The sequence below is a fragment of the Nanorana parkeri genome, unplaced genomic scaffold (assembly GCF_000935625.1).
Source record: "Nanorana parkeri isolate BGI_ZX_2015 unplaced genomic scaffold, ASM93562v1 scaffold107, whole genome shotgun sequence".
NCBI classification, from domain to species: Eukaryota; Metazoa; Chordata; class Amphibia; order Anura; family Dicroglossidae; genus Nanorana; species Nanorana parkeri.
The window spans coordinates 1,562,337-1,583,411 of NW_017306375.1; the positions used below are offsets into that span (position 1 = coordinate 1,562,337).

Here is a 21,075-nt window from a genome sequence, read left to right on the forward strand (position 1 = left end):
TCTACCTGGGGTTCAACTTTAAAACAACGTCAGTGGTGCTGTCTACAGAATAGAGCCTTATCTTTGGAATGCCTCCCTGATTATTATTACATCATTTTTACTATTCTGCATGAGCAAATAAGTATAAGTAACGTTATGGATTGTAGCATCATGAAACCTGTTTGTCTTCTATCTTGGTGACACTTCTGATAAACAATAATTCATAATAACATTGAATACATGAGACTACAGACTGTGAGTAATCACACCTTACCTCTTCATCTCTTTGGGTGAAACAGGTGCCATCAAATTTGTTAACAGCCATTATCACAGCCACTACATCTTTGCCGTTCATTATAGGGGCTGCCAGTATGCTTTGTGTTGCATATTCTGTGAGGTTATCTACGAACCTGCAGAAGTGGGTATCCTAGATGAGAAAGCAGATGCAAATGAGAAATGACAGTTTGATCAAAAACTAATGGTAAAATGTCATTGTACAAGTACACATTATAAACAAAGTGTGACAAGATAAACTGTGTCTAGAAAGTTATAACAATACATTAGTAAATGAGTGCTTCAAAAGGGGGCACAGCTACTGTTCTCATCATTTTATAAAATACTGCAAAGAGAAAGGATCAAGTATGGCTGGAGTAGCAATTTTTTATGTGTAATTGTGCATTTTTATCAGATGGACTAGTGTACCTGAGAGGAAAATGTGATCTCAAAGGTGAAATAAAAATGTTGTCATTGTGTTTTCATTTATGTTTATATTTAGTTATTCTCGAATTCTATGAATGCTTTGACCTCTGTGCTACATTCATTATATCACCATGCTGTCTGCTGTCTTTTAACAACAGCTCTGTCACTTCTTTTCATTCTCAGGGTGTAACAATGGCTGTATTAGCTTATGTAACCCATGTGGCCTAAAGTTTGTGAACACCTGCCCATCACACGGATATACGCTTGAAGGACCCCCCATTTCAGAACCATGAGCATTAACACGGCATTGGCCCCCTCTTTAAGTCCATAAAAGCCATTATTCTTCTGGGAAGGCTTTCCACAAAATTTTGGATTGTGTAGCTGTGGGAATTTGTCCATTTAAAGCATTTGTGAGGTCAAATGCTGATGCTGGGAGCGTTGTTAGTTTATTTTTTGTTTTTATGATGTTTATCTATATTGCATTTCTAGATTTTTATGTATTTAATGTTGTTTCCGTTATGTTTCTTTTTCTGTTTATGTTTTCTGAAATTGTATTTGATATGGAGAAATGTAACAAAGAGATAATAAAGAGAAAAGACATTGCTACCACTTGGAATTCCAATTTATTCCATAGATGTTCAGTAGTGCTGAGGTCAGGCCTCCGTGTAGGCCAATCTATGCAGTTCTTCCCCACCATACTCTAAACCAGTGGTCCCCAACCCCCGGGCCGTGGACCGGTACCGGTCCATGGATCAAATGGTACCGGGCCGCGGAATTCGTATCGCCCGAAGCCCGGGACATGTAGTTCCGTGCGCCGGGCAAGTGCGTTTTACACTTTTTTTCTCTTAAATATTGTATTGCAGCAGCTCAATCTGCCTGGCACGACTGTGGTGCCATTAGAAAATAATGGCACTGACAGCACAAATTAAAATTATTAAACCAAAACAATCTAAAATATAAACAATCAACTTCCCCCCCTCAGCGGGCCGCTGTAAAATTATCAAACGTTGACCGGTCCGCGGCGATAAAAAGGTTGGGGAGCACTGCTCTACACAACATGCCTTTATGATGCTGGCATTGCACAGGGACACAGTCATGCTGGAAACAAAATTGGGCCTTCTCTAAACTATTACTATAAGGTCTGAAGTACACAATTGTTTAATATGACTTTGTATGCAGTAGTATTATCAGAACCTTAATGGGAAACGCCTGAACTCAATAATTTGGATGCATGTTTCATACTTTAGCCTCATAGTGTAACTGCTTAAAAAGTACACCAGTGTTGGGCAAAAGCAACTCCAAAAGGCACTGGTTCAGATGGTTATGGCTTTGCTGCCTGCCACGGATGCTGTGGTCACAGGGCAGTTGAAGTGACAATTCAAAATGAAGGAAGCTGCACCACTGCTGAATCTTTTTTCTTCTCAATAAAATATACTCCACAGAAGACAAACGACACAGCCTACCAGACCCTGCTCCTCCCATCATAGAGATGGGGAGTTGGTGTGAGGTGAGTACATTTATATGCAAACATTTTCTATGATTCCAACATTCAATGAGGCATGGTATTATGTGTACCTAGCAACGAACTAGCACACACAAGTAGTTCAGACAACTCTCTAAAGCAGGGGCGTCCCGAGGCCGGGTGTCACCCGGAGCGGAGACCGGATGACACCCTGCCGTGACGTAATTTAGCATGCGCGTGACGTCACCACACGCATGCACAGTCATCTCATTTACGCCTGCCAGAGGGGATGTTAACCTGGCGGGATGGGGTATGCCGCCGAGTCCCCTCCTCTCTCCTGACACTGTCGAGCTCTTGGTCCATGACCAAGTGCCCGACTTTTAGAGGGGGTGACCCCTCCAATGTTGTCACCCTGGTGCGGGCCGCACCCCCCTTGTGATGCCACCGTCTAAAGTTCCTATGGAAACTATCCTGCAATGTTATATATGGAGACCAGACAGCAAGAAAGTTATGGGTTTCACTTTATAGCAGGGGCGGACTGGGCCGGGGGGCAGGGTGGCAATTGCCCTCCGGGCCTCTCTGTTGCCTCTAAAAACGGCCCCCGTTGGGCTGGCGCTAACACGCTACTTCAGCGGCCGAGGAGAACAGCATGTTCGGCTGCCTTCCCGAATGCCCGTGTCACTGATCGGGCTCCTCGGCGGCCACGGCAGCTCCCTCCGCCCACTTCTGCTGCTATTGGCTGGGAGGGAGACTGCCCACCTACCATTGGCAGGCTGTGGAGTGCTGCGCGGGAGTTGCCAGTCAGCCCCTGCTTTATAGTCACCATCTTGGCACTGTTGGTCACATTTGCATAGCTTGTAGTGAATGCATCTGAACTCTTGAGAGAACATGAAATCCAGGCAGTAGAACCACGTTTTCCGGAACTTTTCTCTGTGGTGGAGAGCAGAGGTCAGTTCCTCCATAACTCGAATGTCTTCCACCTTCCAGAGCCATAGGTTGAGTGGAGGATATTCAGTAAATTTCCAGTACAACGGGATGCAGGCCCTAGCCACGTTGCCACGTTGCCCAAATGTATAAGAAGAGCGCACTTGTATTGGGCCTTGTAGATCGGAGACAGGTGGAGAAGCCCAGCAGCAGGGATAGTTGCACCTCCTCAAAACAGGATTTTTGCTTGCACTTGATAGGATAATGGAAATCAACACCGTATCTTAGTCACCTAAGTTAAAGTTCACTTTGCAAAGAGAGAATTCACTTACTGAATGTGAATGGGTTAAAGTTGTGCTGACATCCATCATCCAATCATGTTCAAACAAAAATTCTGTGTTTTTTCCCCGCTTGCACGTGATTTGGTATTCTTGGCAAAGTTAGTCTTTACTTTATTTCACCTATTCATACTATTTAGGGATGTTCAGATACCAAGTACCGTTCTCGGTACAAGTACATGTACAGATACTTTTCCAGCTCCAGGACCAGACTGGAGAAAAACTCAAAACTTAGGAGGCAGCTGTCATCTTTAGGGAGCACACGGAGCTCCTGAGATTTGTACATCCCCATTTTAATGCATTATTTTTTTAAATAAATATATATACTGTATATGGGATGCACCGATACCATGATACATTTTTGTTTATTGTCATGTGACAGTTTTTCTAAAACAATACAGACTAATGATTTCAGGACAGTGGTGGAGCGCCAGAGCCAGGTCCCAGCTGCAACCGCTGCAACCCTGGTAGTTCTCATGAAAATGTCAAGTATCGGCACTGGTATCTGAACTGGTATCTGGACATCCCTAATACTATTCCTTTGTGGTAATGTGTGTTGCAGTGTGCTGCGTTGCCAGAAATGGTACATGCACCTTTTTCTGTGCGTTTTTGTGCATTAGACATCCCATTCTAACAAATGAGCTGTCTTAATGCAATACTATCACACTGCATAATGCACATTAACACACATTCACTAATAGTAGTGTGAATGGACCCTAATATAAATATGCTCTACTTCTTTAATAAATAAACCCCAATAATTACACAATTACAGGTGTGGCATTGCGTGGCAATATCACGGAGTTAGGTGGCCTCAAAGTCACCCAGGGTTCTCAGCCAGAGCTGAGTGGCTCCAGGAAGACATTACTGGTACCAGGAAAGAACTGCCTTTTTCAGTCCTTTCCAGGTTTTCTGGATCATAGTTGGGATCCTGGAGCCAGAAGATTTCTTAGAGCTCTGGGTGGGACGAAATCTCCAGTCCTGGCTCTGTGGGTTAGTAGCGACCAGCACCTAATTGTGCACCTATGTACATCCCTAATGAAGAGGGTGCTGGGATGTGTTCAGGGCCCCCACCTGGGAGACAGGAGAGCTCCACCCGGGAGTCAGTGTGGAGGCCAGTGCAGCGGAGTGCTGCGGGTTTGTGAAGCCTGTTGTGAGGATTGGCACGTTATTGAGGTCGTCTGGGGGAACCAGACAGTGGCCCTGAGGATTGAGGCCGGAGCAGCAGTGCTGCAAGAGAGAACTATTAAAAGACTGGTACACCATGAGTGTATGGAACAACTTGGTGGTTGGTGAGCCAATACATGTGTTCTGCTGCAGCAAGCTATTTTATGTTGGACCTCTTGATTGTCTGCCTTTTGAAAGAAAAATAAAGACTGTTTGTTAATGGAAAAAAGCTGTGCGAGTGCTCTGTGAGCTCCCTAACATTACACAAGCTATACAAAACTATTTATGTGCCTTTGTTTGTAGCATGCAGAATTCTCTGTTCCTTGTTTTTAGCACAAAGCATGGCAAAAATCAAGGCAAAATATGAAATGTCTGTAAAAAAGGCTCCCTACCCACCAAATGATATATACCCCTCAACCAGTCCATCTCCACTTCTTCCTCTACAGCTCGCTAGGCTAATTGCTGTTAAATTAAGGTTCAGGCTGTGACAATAAAAAAGATTAGGTGGAGTGATGCAAAGGTAGATATAATTGGGTGGGAAGAGCCTTTTTACAGAAGCTGACACTTTGCCCAAAGTGACTGGTCTCTTTAATCCTCTTTGTCAAGGCAAAGTGCCTGGGGTCTTTAAGCCTCTTTGACAAGGTCTCTTTAAGACTCCTGTCTCAAAGGAGATTTTTTACTTTTAAGAGATTTCAACTCACTTCCTGTTGTGTACCAGTAACCGAAAGTGAATGGAAACCTCCCCAATGGGACACGTGTGGCAAAATGAAACCTGTCAATGGGTTTTGGCCCTCTCCTACTCTATGAGTCATTAATTGTTTTATTTGTTTGTAAAAGTGTTTCACAAAAGTGCACATATTACTTCAGGGACCTATTTGTAAGAATCAAAAGTATATTTTCCAATTTTTTCTTTCACCAGAAATATAATTGAACAAGCATTTGTTTATAAAATACCGTATTTAATTAGCCCATACGTTTCATAGTGAGGATAACTTTTTTTTAATTGGCAGTAATGTAAACCAACCTAAACCTAGTGATATCCTTTATTTTACAAGCATTTTACATACTTTACAGATATTTTTCGAGAAATAAGTCATAGCTGTTATCACACCAATCACCTGCAGGTGGCAGAACTTGCTCATTTATCTATCCATTTCAATGTGAATCCTTACATTTATCTCAATATGGTCTCCTATTTAAAAGATTAACCCTGAATGCTGAAGCACTGTGCATAATCTTATAAAATATAATAGAAATGGAAATATAATAGATTACAAGAGATTTAGCTTCCAATGGTAGCGCATTAAGGACGCATCCACTCGCTTATGACTTCTTTTAGGGGCTTCCTTGCCGCTTTTATTGAATCCAACTCAAACGTCCACACAGGTTTACCCTTGCCGGGATTTCAAACACAAAGTACAGTTTTCTTTCTTCAGCAAAATAGCACTTTTAAAGTCCCCCGACTTTAGGTTGTGTGTTTACCAAACACTCTTCACCACACAGGTGACACACTCCTCAGTCCGCCAGCCACAGACTGGTCCCAGGGTGGAGCCCTCCTGACTCCTGCAGACACCTCCTCTGTCACCCAGGTTGAGCCTTGAACCTGACGCAGCATCCTCCTCATAAGCGCTGTGCACCATCATTTGGTGCTGGTCACCACTAAAGCCCGGGCCCAGGAATGGAGATTTCTTCCCTCCCAGTTCGCTTAGAAATCTCCTGGCTCCAAGATCCCAACTATAATCCAGAAAACCCAGAATGAGTTGTAAAACCTGCTCTTTCCTAGTAACAGTACTTTCCTATATATACACACACACACACACACATATACATCTTTTATGTATATTTTTTAAATACTAATGCATACAAAATAGAGGTAAGGAAAATTCAAGGATTTGCCCACACCAACCAACCAGATACTTTTTTTGTCCTGCTGTACAATATCACTATTGAGCAAAGGAGTAGCAATGGAGCCAGTTAAGAGAGCCATATACTGTAATGTACAATCTGATAGTACAATCTCTGTACAATCTCTTTTCAAATGATAAAAAAAAATTATTTATTTTTTGCTGTCTGATTTATTTTCTTTGACAAAAAAAATTAAAAATCATGAAGAAAGCAGCCATTGAGGGGTCATTTTTTGCACATGAACATGTCCAGGGTTGTTCTGTAATTTTAGGTCCAGTGCACTCTTGGAAACCATCTTAATTTTGCCGCTCACATTATCTTTTTCCAAAACGCATTTTGCCTAAAGTGTTGAATTTTTGCCAAAATCGTTTGACTTTTACTGAAATTTCTGGGAACAAAAAACTCATATATTCCTAAAAAGCACTGATTCACACATGTAAATCTGCCATAAGAACTAAAACATTCAATGCTATGTGGCCTGGAAAAGATTCCTCAATGAGTTATACGAGGGTAACAGGTTTAAAACTGTCCCATGACAAAAGAAAAACTATTTTTTTGTTGGACATCCTTAAAGTTTGGCTTGATGCTGTCATCTAAGGGTCTTTGTAAACTTTGGGAATATCTTCAAGGAAATGTCCACCCCAAATCCCTAAACAAGGTTACATGTTCCTCACTGGACCTCTCTTGGGACTACATGGGGAACTTACAGTAAGCTGCAAAGCTACAAAGCCATATTGCCTGAGTTGATGCCCATCTTGGGGGTTAACCCAATTATGGGTGTGAAGATTCTATCATAAGTCAACAATTGACAAACATGGACACTTTCATTGGCCTAGTAGAAAAGACTGCAGAGGTTATAGGTGGGATCAGGCTTGTGCTTTGTCTTTTTTCTATGTTTCCCTATGTTACCCCTTTACTTTTTACCACTGTCTCGTTCTGTCTAACCTGTGGGTGCAACTTAGCCCACAAGTTATGCACTGTATATGCAAGTGTGGACAAGATGAAAACAGTAATTTTAGTACAGCATTGTTACCATACAAACAAAAAAACTAATGCCATTGATTTTTAAGGTGACTTTCATGTCACTGCCGTGTAAATATTACCTTTGCTCACAGATAAACAAGTCTGGCAAGTTGTATTTTGTGTGTATTCACATGTGCTTGGATGTTTCATTTCAGGTGCATGTGCTCTGCACTCACATTTCAATGTCATAGGCATGACAGTGGTGAGCAAAAACTGCCTAGGAGCACATCAGATCACACTAGAGTATAATATGACTGTTTGCCCTGCACTGATCCTCTAAGGGCTGTATTGTGCACTGTAACTGAACAATGAACTCATAGCAACTCATCTGAACCCGAGCCATGGTGATCTGCACTTCTAGAATGACTAGACAGTTTGTTTAAAGATTTATTGCAATTTGGGATAAAAAGTATACATTTCCATAAAACCAGATGGACCTTCTGGAGTTTAAACAAGGCTACAATAGAAGATCAAGAAGAGTAGACTTTAAAGAAGACATAAACCCTAACTGGATGACATTTAGTTTGCTATAAGCACGGTGTGTCATAAACAATTGCCTTTGCTTGTAGCAAATACTAATTTTAACTTTTTTTGTGATCTCAGGGCTTCAGAATTCCTATGGCCTCTTACAAACACATTGGGGTTGATTTACTAACCTTTTAAACACACCACGAACGTGTATACACCTCTGTAGTGTGTTCCCTCCCAGCATGATCTATGGGAGGAATCGAAACACCTTTGTAGTGTGTACACACCCAGCAGGTGTGTTGTGCAAAGCCCTGCAATGAATTGCAAGGTAATGTGGTGTAAATTAACTCTATGTTATGTTGCTTGCGTTGATGAATGCAGGAATGTAAATGCATGAGCTAACCATTTTTGTCTAAACTGTGAAGCAGCATTATATATGCATCATGTGCATGATTTTTCCATATATGGCATTAGTGGAAATATGCTTTTAGAGACTTTTTGGTTGATAAATACGTTTTGCTGTGTGAAAATCACACACACCTGGTGCGTGCGTGTGTTTAGGTTAGTAAATCACCCCCTTTGTGTTTATGTGCAGTATTTCCAGTATTGGCTCCACATCATTGCTCTGGACCAGTTTCCTGATGGTAAAGGTCCCCACACACCTTGCCGCGATCGTACGCTTATCGTAAGGTGTGTGGAAGCCGTGCGACCTCTACTACTGTAAGGTCGCACGACTTTTCACTTACGAACATGTTCGAGAACCCACCGAGCATCATGTGTGCATGTGTAGCATGTTCGTACGATAAAAGCCGGATGAGCCAGCATTGCGGTCATCAGAGCCCGCCCCTCAGGGGGGCACGGCTTGCGATCATCGCAAGTACGATCTGCCTGTCCAAGATCGTACAATTTTTTTAAGTACCTTACAACCTTAGCAAGACAAAAGTCTTGCGATGGTTGTAAGGTGTGTGCCAAGCATTACAATGGTGAACCACACCTTAAAGAGGATAGTTTTACATTTGCTTTAAGGTATAAGAAGAAAAGGAAGATCAGATATGGCTGATCAGCTGTCGGGTAAGAACTAGCTCCTGGCACAGTAATAAGTAATGCCATGCAATATGTAGAAATGTCACCCATTGTCATGATTCTTGGTTGTTGTCACCATACTTCCCCCTTTCTCAATTTTCCCCAAAGCTAGATTTCTTCATAGGGGCCTTTACCGTGCCCCACACACCCATTCGGCACTGCCGGTATCGGGGTAAGTACCTAAGCATTTGGGCGAGTACTAATACTCGCCCAAATAGTAGGTATCGGCACAGATACCGATACTAGTATCGGTATCAGTGCATCCCTAATATACTGTGTGTGTATATATATATATATGTATATATTTCTTTATGATTTTAATCTATACATATACAATATTATTCATTCATACATCTTAATGTCATTGGTCATATGCGTTAAGTATAAAATCTTCCAGTTAGGTCTAAGATAATTAGAATGATGTATAGTTTGCTTTTGATTGTTTATTTGATCAACCTTCAATAGAAGTAAACAAACAGGCTGAGAACAGTCAATCGTTTTCGACTAGATTTCAGGATTTGGTATAATTTAAAGCTGTACTCCCGGCACACAGTTAAATACACTGATGGAATGCATATAAAGGAGCTGTATTACATGCCCAATTATTTGAATTTCTGTCCATCCAGTTCTGAGATTTACAGAGCTCTGCTATATAGCACATTTCTGTCTGGAAGGGGACTTGTTCTTTCTCTGCTCCAGTTTTTATTTTACTTACATTCTCAACCTGTGACTAAGCAGTGAACGGAGAAGCAGCACATGCATGAGCCCATCTCAGCAACAGAGTGGCTCCTTTTGCCTTTGCTGTTCTCCCTCCCTCTCTCTGAGCTCTGTTGTACAGTAGACTGCAAAAGGTTGATTCCATGTCAATTTCAGGTACTTACTTGCATTTTTGAAAAACACAGTGATGATATAGTAATGACTACAGAGCATTGCATTGCATTGATTTGAGCTCTTAAGGGGCCATTAATACCAGCAGCCTCGCTACACCACATGGCTCCTGGGGTGCATGTGCCCGGGACAATGCTGATGCGCTGATCTCGACAAATTGCATCAGCAACATATAGGCTACAGTATTAGGATGATATAGACATAAAGATTATAAAAGATGGCTGCTTGAGCATGGCATAGCCACAGCGATTCAATGTCTCCCCAAAAAATTTCCATACTTCATTTCAATAACACCATACTGTATACCTGTGTGCAAGACAATGTCATCGTTCTGTTCCCTTTGCATGTTGCTAATGAGTTGTATGCCCTGCACTATAATTGTGAAGATTATTATTGCCCCATTTATCTGAGGGATTTATATTACAGTATTGTAAGTGCGTTCTTTTTATGGGCATTTACCTAATGTAAACTATTTTACCATAAGATACTTAGCAAAAATCTGAGAATAGCAAGCTGCAATCTCTTGGTTCACAAACCTTACTGTACAGGACAGGGGTGTGGAATTCCTATCGCCCGACGCCCGGGACAGGCAGTTTCGGGCGCTGGGCGAGTAGCCGTGCTACTACATTTAGCCGTGCAAGCAGCATGGCTAAATGTAGTGTGGGAGCCGTTTTGTACAAGTGATTTTAAATGGCTGTAAAGCCGTCCAAAAATCACTCATAACCTGCCTGAATCACGCTCCCCCTCTCCTCCCCCCTCCGCTCTCCTCCCCCCTCCCCTCTCTCTAGCTCCAGCGGCCGGCCGTGTACAGCTCCCGGTCCCGGCTGCCTGTCTCTCTGCACGTGGGCTTCCTTTTTGCCGTAGTCTTCCCTCTTGTGGGGAATCCGTGACTACGGCAAATTAGGTTCCAGAGCACGGAGCAAGGCAGAGAACGGTTCTCTACTCTGCTCTATGTGTGTAGTGACACAGGAATGCAGCCTTCCTGTCACAGGAGAAATAGCACAGTGCTGTGCTAGAACTCCTGTGTTGGAGGTGACAGGGTCAATAAAGAGAACCTGCCACCTCCAAAAGCTTTTACACAAGGGCTTGTTACCCTTGTGTGATAGCAATAAAGTCAAGTGAAAAAAAAATAAAATATATAATACTTAAAAATGTAACATAACATAAAATTGGAAAAAATTATAAAAATGTAAATACATAAAAATAGAAAAAAAAAGGCGATAAAGTAAAAAATAAAAATAAATAATGATAAAAAAAGTAAAATAAAATCTAAAAAATTAAAACCAATTCCTATCATCTGCATGTGAATAAACGCATGCATAGGGCATTGTGTGTGTGAGCGGAGTGGGCGATTAGGAGCTCACTCGATTTTTGGCTGGATGAACAGGAATTGTTCAGTACTTGCTGAGTTTTCAAAGGGATAAAACATGGGAAAATGTGCATATATTGCTGGGATGTACAGTATATTTTGACAGATGATCTATCATTGAACAAAGATGCAGAGAGTGCCGCAGGTTATAGGTTGAGCAGTGAAACGGATCACAATCAGGTTTGAGACTCACTGGAGACAGGTGGGTGTTGGCTACAAAAGACAGTATCCTTGATTTATTCTGTGCCCTCTCCCCAGGAGACAGATTGCTTTACAAGTAGCATGAGTGTAGACAAACACGCGAGGAACGTGTGTCCAAGCCTGTCTAGCCTTACAGATAGGCCATCCCCTGTGGAAAAAAGGTTTAGTCTATCCTGAAGAAAGCTGAAGGTCTAAACAGACCAAACATCCAGGAGGTTAAATATTTACTTTGTATCTGGGTGATGCTGACACTTCCTGCAAAGGTAAACCTTGTGTAAAGGTACTTCTGTTGACGAATACAACTGGGCAGAAGCTCTAAAGCATACTTTTGTGACTGTAATGACTTCCTTAAAAGCTCTCCAATTGGAGCTACAGTAAATCATACACTGTGTTTATAAATACATTGGCCAAAACATACAGCTTAACCCCTAAGACTTAACCTGGCCCTAACACAAGTACCTCACCATAACCATAGATACTTGAGATAACCCTTTAATCCCTGTCCCTAATGCTAACCCAAACCTAAACAAATCCCTAACACTAAATTAAGCACTTGCATGTATATTTGCCCTTGTTCATGTGCTTTTCTCATCCTGCACTAGGAGCAGACCTCACATCCTAAATCCATATAAATAAAAATCTAGAAAGATTTTCTGATATATAGGTATAGTACAATGCAGTGCCATTCAACACAATCTAGGTGCAAAATCATGATTCACTATCTTCGTGTCACATGAAAAAAATGATCATCTCCCTTAATCTTCCCTGGCAGCTGGCACTAACTCTCTAGACCCAGAGCCAGCTGTGCCCACCCCTTCCCTGCCTGTCCCTCCAGTCAGCGATGGAGGACTGGAGAGGGGAATGGTGAATCCCTGCAGGGACTGGTGATTGACAGTCCCCGCTCTCTGAGGGAGACAATCGGGAACTGTGCAATCTCTCTGTGTCTCTCTGCATATTTTACAATGTAACAGTAGAGATTGGGCCTGTAACGTGTGTCAAGAGTCCACAACCAATTAAAAATACGTTTTAATTTTTTTAGACCAGAAAAACACTGATTTGGTATTGCATGGTGTGGTTTTACAGAACATATGATTGTATTATTAAACAAATAATTGTAAGTATTGTTCACTTAACAAAGACTAATACATGGATAAAAACACAGCATAGTAGAAGCAGTTACTAACTAACATGCTTTATTAATGATGCGTGTAATGTGTAGGTGCTCTAAAGGTAAATTATATATATAACAATGATAAGAAAAGTATTTAGAAGCATCTATAAATGTACTAACAAGCTCAGATGCACCTCTAGGTTAATCTAAGACTGTTCTCATTAAATTAGGATTATGAGATTACCAGAGGCTATATGTGTTCTTTACATAACTGTGAGAGATAAATGTCAGTTAAAGTACTTAAACCTACTGCAGCTATTACATGGTAATTATAAAAACAGGGAGGTGTCCATAATATATTTCTATTATATTTTATGTAATTGGACATAGTTTTACATTTGTATAGCATACCTTAACCAAGTTTAAGTGTCTTAAAGTTATACAGTTACTGAGCACTGCAGTTTAGCAGCTAATACTTTCTAAGCTACAATCACAATAAAAAGCATGATATAAAACGTTTGGCAGGCATTTAGATATTTACAATTTTTCAGGTTTTTTTCCCCTTGACTTGAATAGGAAAGTGCAAAGGAATACACCTAATATGTATCCTGCAGGACTTTTTCGCAGTCCACTGAAATGCATCGGTGGAAAGAAATCATATGTGCTTTGCCATTAGAAAATGCAGGAAATGGACACATCAAATATAAAGAAACCATAAAAGTACCCTGCCAGTCGCACCAAAAACCCTAATGGCAGTTCCCTACAATGAAGTATTATACCCACCTCTACGACGTCCCGTGTCTCCTATCTACTCTATTCCAGCGTAGCCTTAATTATACTCTTCAACACGTATAGGAATGTCGGGTACCTGTGTTTCCCGCTGCAAGCCTAATTCACTGCTGTGCCTGTAGTGACATAGTAGTCAGAGGATTGAACCACAGCACACAGTGGGAGAAACAGACATTCTAAAGGAGTCCAAAAATTGAGCAATACTATTGTATAACCAGATAATGGCATCATTGTTTGATTTTTTTCCTACACCAAGCATTACATGATCATTAATCATGTTACATAATTATAATTATTCATAACACATTAAATTGATATTATTAATACAGTATATAGCTCATTTGTTTTTGTTTTTTAAATAACAACTAATAGAATGAAGAGTGTACAGTATATACTGTATAATACATCTTTCTACAATATATTTCATAGCAATGAGCATAAGAGTTTTGGATGAAAATCTGGTATCCTGGCAGACAGCTCGGTATATTTAAGAAGCTATGGAGCTGGGAAAATTTGTGTAAAACATTAATTTTTTACTTAAGGAATTTATATATTTACTTATATTTATACTTTAAGAATTTATAACGGCGCTAGGCGTTTGCGTACCGCAGCACCAGCGGAGCAGCCGCCCCGACGGAGGGTGCCGCCCTAGGCAAACGAAAAAGTTCTGATTAGACATCTGCACAGCATAAAAATTTGTTTCGGATGAAACTAATGAAAAGCAAAAAACCTTTTCATTCGTTTCGTTTGATAAAATAATTGAAAAGGGAAAAACCTTTTATATTGTTTAGTTTGATGAAACAAAATAATTATTCTGTTTCAGATTCGTAGGCAATGAACCTCCGGATCCGAAAGCGCACATTTAAAAAAAAAATGCCGGTGTCGGATGATGCCATATGAATGTATGGGCGCAAACATCTTGGATGCAGCAGGATGGCAGTGCCCATACAAAACTAAATATTATATGTCCGAATAAAGTTTTTCATCCGAATGCACGTGTCTAATTCTGACCTCTGCTCCCATTCATACTATGCAACTAATGTGAGATCAAAATATTGCAAAGAATGAATCAAGGCAAGCAAGGCACAGATTTATTTTCAGTATTTCCAGCATACCAGTACATAGGACCCCAGTTTAATTATAGTTCAAACCAAGTAGATACCATAAGATGATTTAATGCATAATGAGGAAAGCAATGATGTATAGTAATTATTATTTTCCTATTTTTGTAAATGTTTTCATTCCGAGTTATTTAATGGTTGGCCTGAGGTATGTATGCTGTTAGTCAGGACCCCAAATGGGATCCCAGAATCCATCTTTGGTATTTCTGCATTATTTAATATCACATCCTTTCTCCTAGTACCTAAAGGAGAACTATAGGGTAAGTGTTTTTCCCCATAGTTCTCCTAAGGGTCACGGGAGGACATATACTAGCGTCCTTCCGTAACCCAAAGCTCAGTATATCGTGAGCTACAGCTCGCGGTATACTGAGACCGCTGCAGCCGGGACGGATCTCGACATTACTGTAGAGATCCACCTAGCTGCGTGAGTGACAGCTGGCTCTGCCTATCCAGAGGCAGAGCCAGCTGTACCGGCCCCCTCCCCTGTCCGTTCCACCAGTCAGGGCTGGAGGATCGGAGCGGGGAGAATCCCTGCAGGGAGCCGTGAGTGACAGTCAAAATAAATATATATTGAATAAAAAGAGCAGTAACATTCTGACACCAGGGACACCTGAGATATTGTATACTGACCTTGCACGAGTGTAAAAGTTAGAACACCTCTACCCTAAGAATTTATAATATCTGTAAATGTAATATTTGGGTATTTTATGTATGACTGTCTACTGTATTTTTTGATGAAGTGATGCAAGCAAATTTGCAGAGCAAACCATTGCTTCACAATAGACCAGTACTAAGCATAATTGGTAATAAATTGGTAATAAATAAATAATGTAAGCATAATAAATGATGTAAGTTACAAAGTCATCACCCTTTCCTATGGGTCATTTGATGAGCAATGCTTACTTTAAGAAAAAGAAGGCATAAGTGAACTAGACTAGATTGATTTGTTTTATATACTCCAGTGTGAGATAATATTGTCTTATCAACATGTGATTGATTAGGCAGCTTTTTCAACATATGGCAAAGCTTCCAACGGGAAATCCTATATTCTCATATGACCATAACAGAAATACTGGCAAGTAACATGCTAAACAAAATAAATACATAAAAATTCTCAGAATCTAGTCCATAGTTCAGGTGAGTTCAATTTTTAGCAAAAGCCAAAAATATTGCTTAGAAAACAATTTAGATCACAATAGGTTGTGAACAAGCAATCATAACCTCTCCTCCACACCTAACTTCTCTAGTTTCTGTAGTACAGACACATGTCTGTTGGCATTAGGCTAACAATTTAGGAAGGACACACCCATGTAGCCTAGTTGACTTTCTGGCATTCTTTGTTGAAAGAATACATTAAATGCAAACATACAGGATGACGTAAGAAGTAAAGACATGAGAAACCATATAATATGACCATCAAATACATGAACAAACATTAATTTATGTAGAATAGTGAATAGTATATAAGAATCCGCAGACTATCTTATCTATGTATAAATAATAAACATGCTAAAGTTTACATGGCCACAGTTACCATAGAAAACAATGATGCCATAGCCAATATATCTTTGCCATGGTCAAGGTGACCATTGTTGCCCAGTGAATGTACTCCACCATGTGCTCTTTCCAACATAACTAGTGAATGTATATACTGCATCCATAAACTGTCTCTTCTTGTGTCTCCATAGCTGCATTATGGCACAAAATAGCTATTCAGCTCATGGAGTCAGCATTTTTATTAGGCTATCCATGACATTCCTCTGCTTGTCCATGAACTGAAGACATTCTCAGCAAACCTGGAAATGATTAATTCCGCTTATATACTGTGTATCGCTCAGCCTTCCACTCACATGTCCACCTTTAATGGAAGTCAAGCCTGCTGGAGGCAACTAGTAAAAAAAAACACACACTTCTCACCTTCCTGTGGAGAGTAGGCACATGCACCCCATGGAGAATTTACATCAACAAAACGTTTTCTTTTAGTTAATATCCATATCTCTGTGCCACAGGTACATATACAGTATGAGTGTATTACACAATTCTCATAGTGGTCTTCACAAGTGTTTACAATCCAAAAATAAGAAACATACACCGGTCTAATATATCTTATTGGCAGGGGGCATCATCTATATAAGGAAGTCACAGAAAACATATTTGCTAACAGTCTAGCGTTTATCCTGAATTTTTAGTTGGGCTTTCCACACAAATATGCATTTATGTTAAATGTTTGTTTCTTACAAAGCCCCAGATAGCAGTAAAAAGAGACTGGCATTCTAATTCTTCCCTACTCTATGTCAAAACTAAAAAAAAAGTTTTGGCTGAGCAAACACCATAATTTTTTCCCTTCTGGTAAAGGCCACTAAACTAACAGAAAATAGTAAATTAGAAAGGAACCTGCAAGGTCCTTAATGTAGACTTGTGCCTACGGTTATGCACACTAAAGTATATGCATATTCTAAACAAGCAGTAAAGGCACTTTAATATAAAATCTCATTCACCGCTGTATCTATAACCATTGTGAAATAATTCATTTTTAAATTTCAGAGCACAGGCACTGAAATCTTAGCTTTTTCCCTGTCAGTGTTTATTGCTACAGAATCTTGGCAGCCTGCCAGCCCTCTATTAAACAACCAACACGCATTTCTAAGCTGTTAGAAACAGACTGAAACTCTACTCTAGAGTCTTTGTTGTGATCTTTGAGAAATAATAATTTCACAATAAAAGCAACTTGAGCGGTTGGCTTAAAGTTCTTTATTGCTTGTTAAAGTGATGTCCCACTACTAGCACTGCCTGATTGCTGGCTCACATCATTGTTAATAATAAATAGACTGGCTGTCTGGTAGACGATAATGTTTTCTATTTTGGGAACTTATAATATTGAAACAGTGAGTTGTTAGTCAGGGAGAGCAGCACTAGCCTTTGGTTTCAGCATTTGTGCTTGTTAGACATTACAGCATGCGTTGCAATGTCATTATACCTGTGCTTGTTGCTGGAGTCTTACTATTGAATCTGAAAACAGTTTCAATACAAATGGAGATCTACAGTATGTGTTACTATGTGTTATTAATATTCATTAGTAACATAGTCAATACGTCTCCAAGGTATGATGCACACTGGCTTAATAATGTGTTTTTAAGCCTCCTGGTACCACTGTATTGATTTGAGTAGATTAATTCTATTGATGCCTTATTTTTTAATATATGTACAGCCTAAGTTTCTGCAATAAATGCTGAAAGCTACATATAATGCCCCTGGATGATTGCACATAATACTGTATGCAAACTGCTGCATGAAACATTTGGAAGAATTACTAGCGTTAGTTCAATTGAAAAGAAAAATTGGGTTTCTTATCAACCTGACACTGTGCTAACAACTGGGCAACGGTGCTGATGATGCATTATTATCATCTGATACAAGTCAAGTTTAATAGAGTTTGCTGCTTTCACAATGAATTATTGACACTGTTGAGAATGTACACGGTGTGCCTATCTGCTAGTGAAATTAAGGAATCCGGTTAGTCTACATGCCAAAGCATGATGAAATATCTCCCAGGTTAAGCTCTGAATCTCCTCTCTAATGTCATACTCACTATTAAACTTACAAGTCAGGCTCCAGTACTAAGTAGACCAACTTAACATATATGGCTTAAAGTGGACCTTATTTAAAAAGTGCATATTTTGGGATTATGTTATAGGGAATATCTAGTAGAGGTGCACCGAAATAGAAATTTAAAAACCGAAACGAAACCGAAATAGAAAACATTGTCAGGCTGAAACCGAAAACGATACAGCACTGTGATAGGTGGCCGAGCGGTGTGGGAGGAGAGACACCGGCCGCTCACAGCGCTCTTGCCCCGCAGCGCTCGGCCAGCTGTCACTTTCTCTCCTCCCCGCTGGGACACAGAGTAGCGCCCAGCGGTGAGGAAAGAAATCACAGATGCATCAAAGTATCGGCAGGAAAATGGCACTTTCGGCTTTTAGCCAAAAGTGCCATTTTTGGCCAATATGTTTCGGCGGCCAATATATCCGTGCATCCCTAATATCTAGCAATGGTAATTGTGCATAAGCAGTACCCCAAACAATGTACCTTTTGTTTCGAATACCTCCCCAAAAAATAGAAGTGCTCTTCTTTTGCCTAGGCACTCCTGTAACTAAAGCCTCATAGCTGTGTATCTCCAGTGTGAGATCTTAACCACTTGAGTACTAGTATATACCAGTGATGTGTGGTACCTCTTGCTCAGGGTGAGGCATTCCCCAGCCTCGCCCCCGTCGGACGAAGCCCATCCCCGCAGGACAAAGCTCCGCCTCCTGTCGGCCGAAATGCTGACCTGCCGGCCGAAGCCCCGCCACAAAACCTAGTGTAACGGAGGAAGGGAGGAGACAGGGAGAAGCTTCCCTGTCCCTCACTTGCTCCTCACCGCTGAGGCTCCGTGACAGGTTACAGAGCGGGGAGGATTTCCCTGCTGTGTAACCTGTTAGATGCTGATCTGAATGGAGAAAAAGCTGTCAGCTTCAGACATGAAGCTGACAGCATTTTCCTCCATAATTCTAGGTGAGGCTCTGCCTCACCTGAAAAGTTATAGGGGCAGTCCAGGTGTCACCACACACATGAAACTGTGGGTTGGGGTTGAAAGTAGTGTGCGCCTTCCTGTTGGTGAGGACCAGGGTGTCCGACACGTGTAATGGTTGAACAAAAGAAAGGGAAAATTCGGAAGTGCAACGACCGAGAGGAGAAATGGTTGTGGTCCAATCAATGGAACCTAGTTAGTTGTTGGGGTGGTCAGACCGGCCCGAAGGTGACGTGGAGGCAAGCAGGTGTAGACCTTCCAGGTTTGGGTGGTTGGGGATTAGTGGGGACACAAAAGAGAACAGTGGAGAGTTGAGAAATCACATATAGGATAGGATCAAGGTGTGGAGTGTGCAGACTCACCGTTAGGTAAGCTAGCTTGCCAAGTTCCAGTTTCTTCTCATCAACATCCTTCTCCCGGCCGCCACGTCAGTGCAGTTAGCCCTCCCCGCCCACCATGCCACAGCATCAAACGACCAGCAGTGGCCTTTTCCTCTGTCAAAAACCGGCCCACTGCAGACACAGCTCCACTGTGCTTGTCCAAGCCCTCATCGTAACCACCCCTCGACCCTAGAGGTGGTTCAGCCCCCAGATGGCACGTCCTGAGCAGCCGCAACACCGACAATCCACTGCAGCGCCTCAGCCTCTCCGTTCTCTAGCCTCCTGACAGCATTTCCTAGCAATGAGGACGCCACGGCTTGGGCTTCCGCTCCAACGCTCCAAGAGCCGCCTCCCGCCTGGGGATCCTTCACCAGAGTCTCCTGCCTTCTCTCCTACCGACGATGACATCGCATACATCCTTACCTAACGATGAGTCTGCACACTCCACACCTTGATCCTATCCTATATGTGATTTCTCAACTCTCCACCGTTCTATTTTGTGTCCCCGCTAATCCCCGACCACCCAAACCGGGAAGATCTACACCTGCTCGACTCCACGTCACCTTTGGGTCGGTCTGACCACCCCAACAACTAACTAGGTTCCATTGATTGGACCACAACTATTTTTCCCTTTCTTTTGTTCTGCCTCACATCCCTGGTATATACCACTTCATTACCAGACCACTTTCAGTTTTCAGTGCTGTGATTGTTTGACAATTACACAGTCATAAAACAGAGAAAGAGCACTACACCTTATAGGGAGATGCCACCATAGTCATATCACCATATACATAATTAGTCTGTTATCCTTAGAATATAGATGCTGGGGAAAATCAAAGCGGGGCTTGGGTAATGATCTTGCCTTGAGTTTGCAAATGTGCATATGAGCTTGATTGCAGTGTGCAGCTGGAGGACTTGGGACTACAGAAGTGTGAGATAGCAGTGTGAATGACATTTTGAACTGGAGCAGAGCAGCATCAACACTATCTTTTATGGAAGGTATTGGGGAAAAGAGAGCTCATAAAAAATTACTTGCTCATGCAACACTGTACCCAAATTAATTTGATATAATTTTTTTTAGAAAGAGCTTTCCTTTGGTGGTTTTAATTACTAAACTACACAACTGGTCAAAAGTTTTAGAACACCCACATTTTTCCAGATTTATTAAAATGTAGGCAATTTAAGACCAGTGAATAACTTGAAAAGGTACAAAGGTAAGCGGTAAACTGCCAGAGGTGAAAACAGAAGTTTAGGTTAACAAAAACAAAAAAATAATGTACATTTCAGAGTTATACAAAAAGGACTATTTCAGGGAAGAAGTATTGGGTTAACAACTCACAGCTGTTCTGCAGCAATGTAAGTACATTTAAAGAGAACAATGGGGAAATCTTTTTTTCCCATAGTTCTCTTTAGGGTAATGGAAGGACATATACTTCCTCCCGTGACCCAAAACTTAGTATATAGTAGGCTATTGCCTGCTATATGCTGAGAGTGCCGCAGCCGGGATGTATCCCGACAGTACTGTCGAGATCCACCCCGCTGACTGATTGACAGTGGGCTCTGCCTATCTAGAGGCAGAGCCAGCTGTGCCCCCCCCCCCC

General features: G+C 41.3%; 1 protein-coding gene across 1 annotated transcript in view; it reads right to left on the bottom strand.

The window, feature by feature from the left end:
* The window catches only part of PDE6A (phosphodiesterase 6A), a 67,778-nt gene that overhangs the window by 33,287 nt on the left and 13,416 nt on the right, over window positions 1–21,075 (bottom strand). Inside the window, exon 2 of the mRNA XM_018553060.1 lies at window positions 254–406. Coding sequence (XP_018408562.1) covers window positions 254–406 — 153 coding nt within the window. The remainder of the gene's footprint in view (window positions 1–253; window positions 407–21,075) is intronic.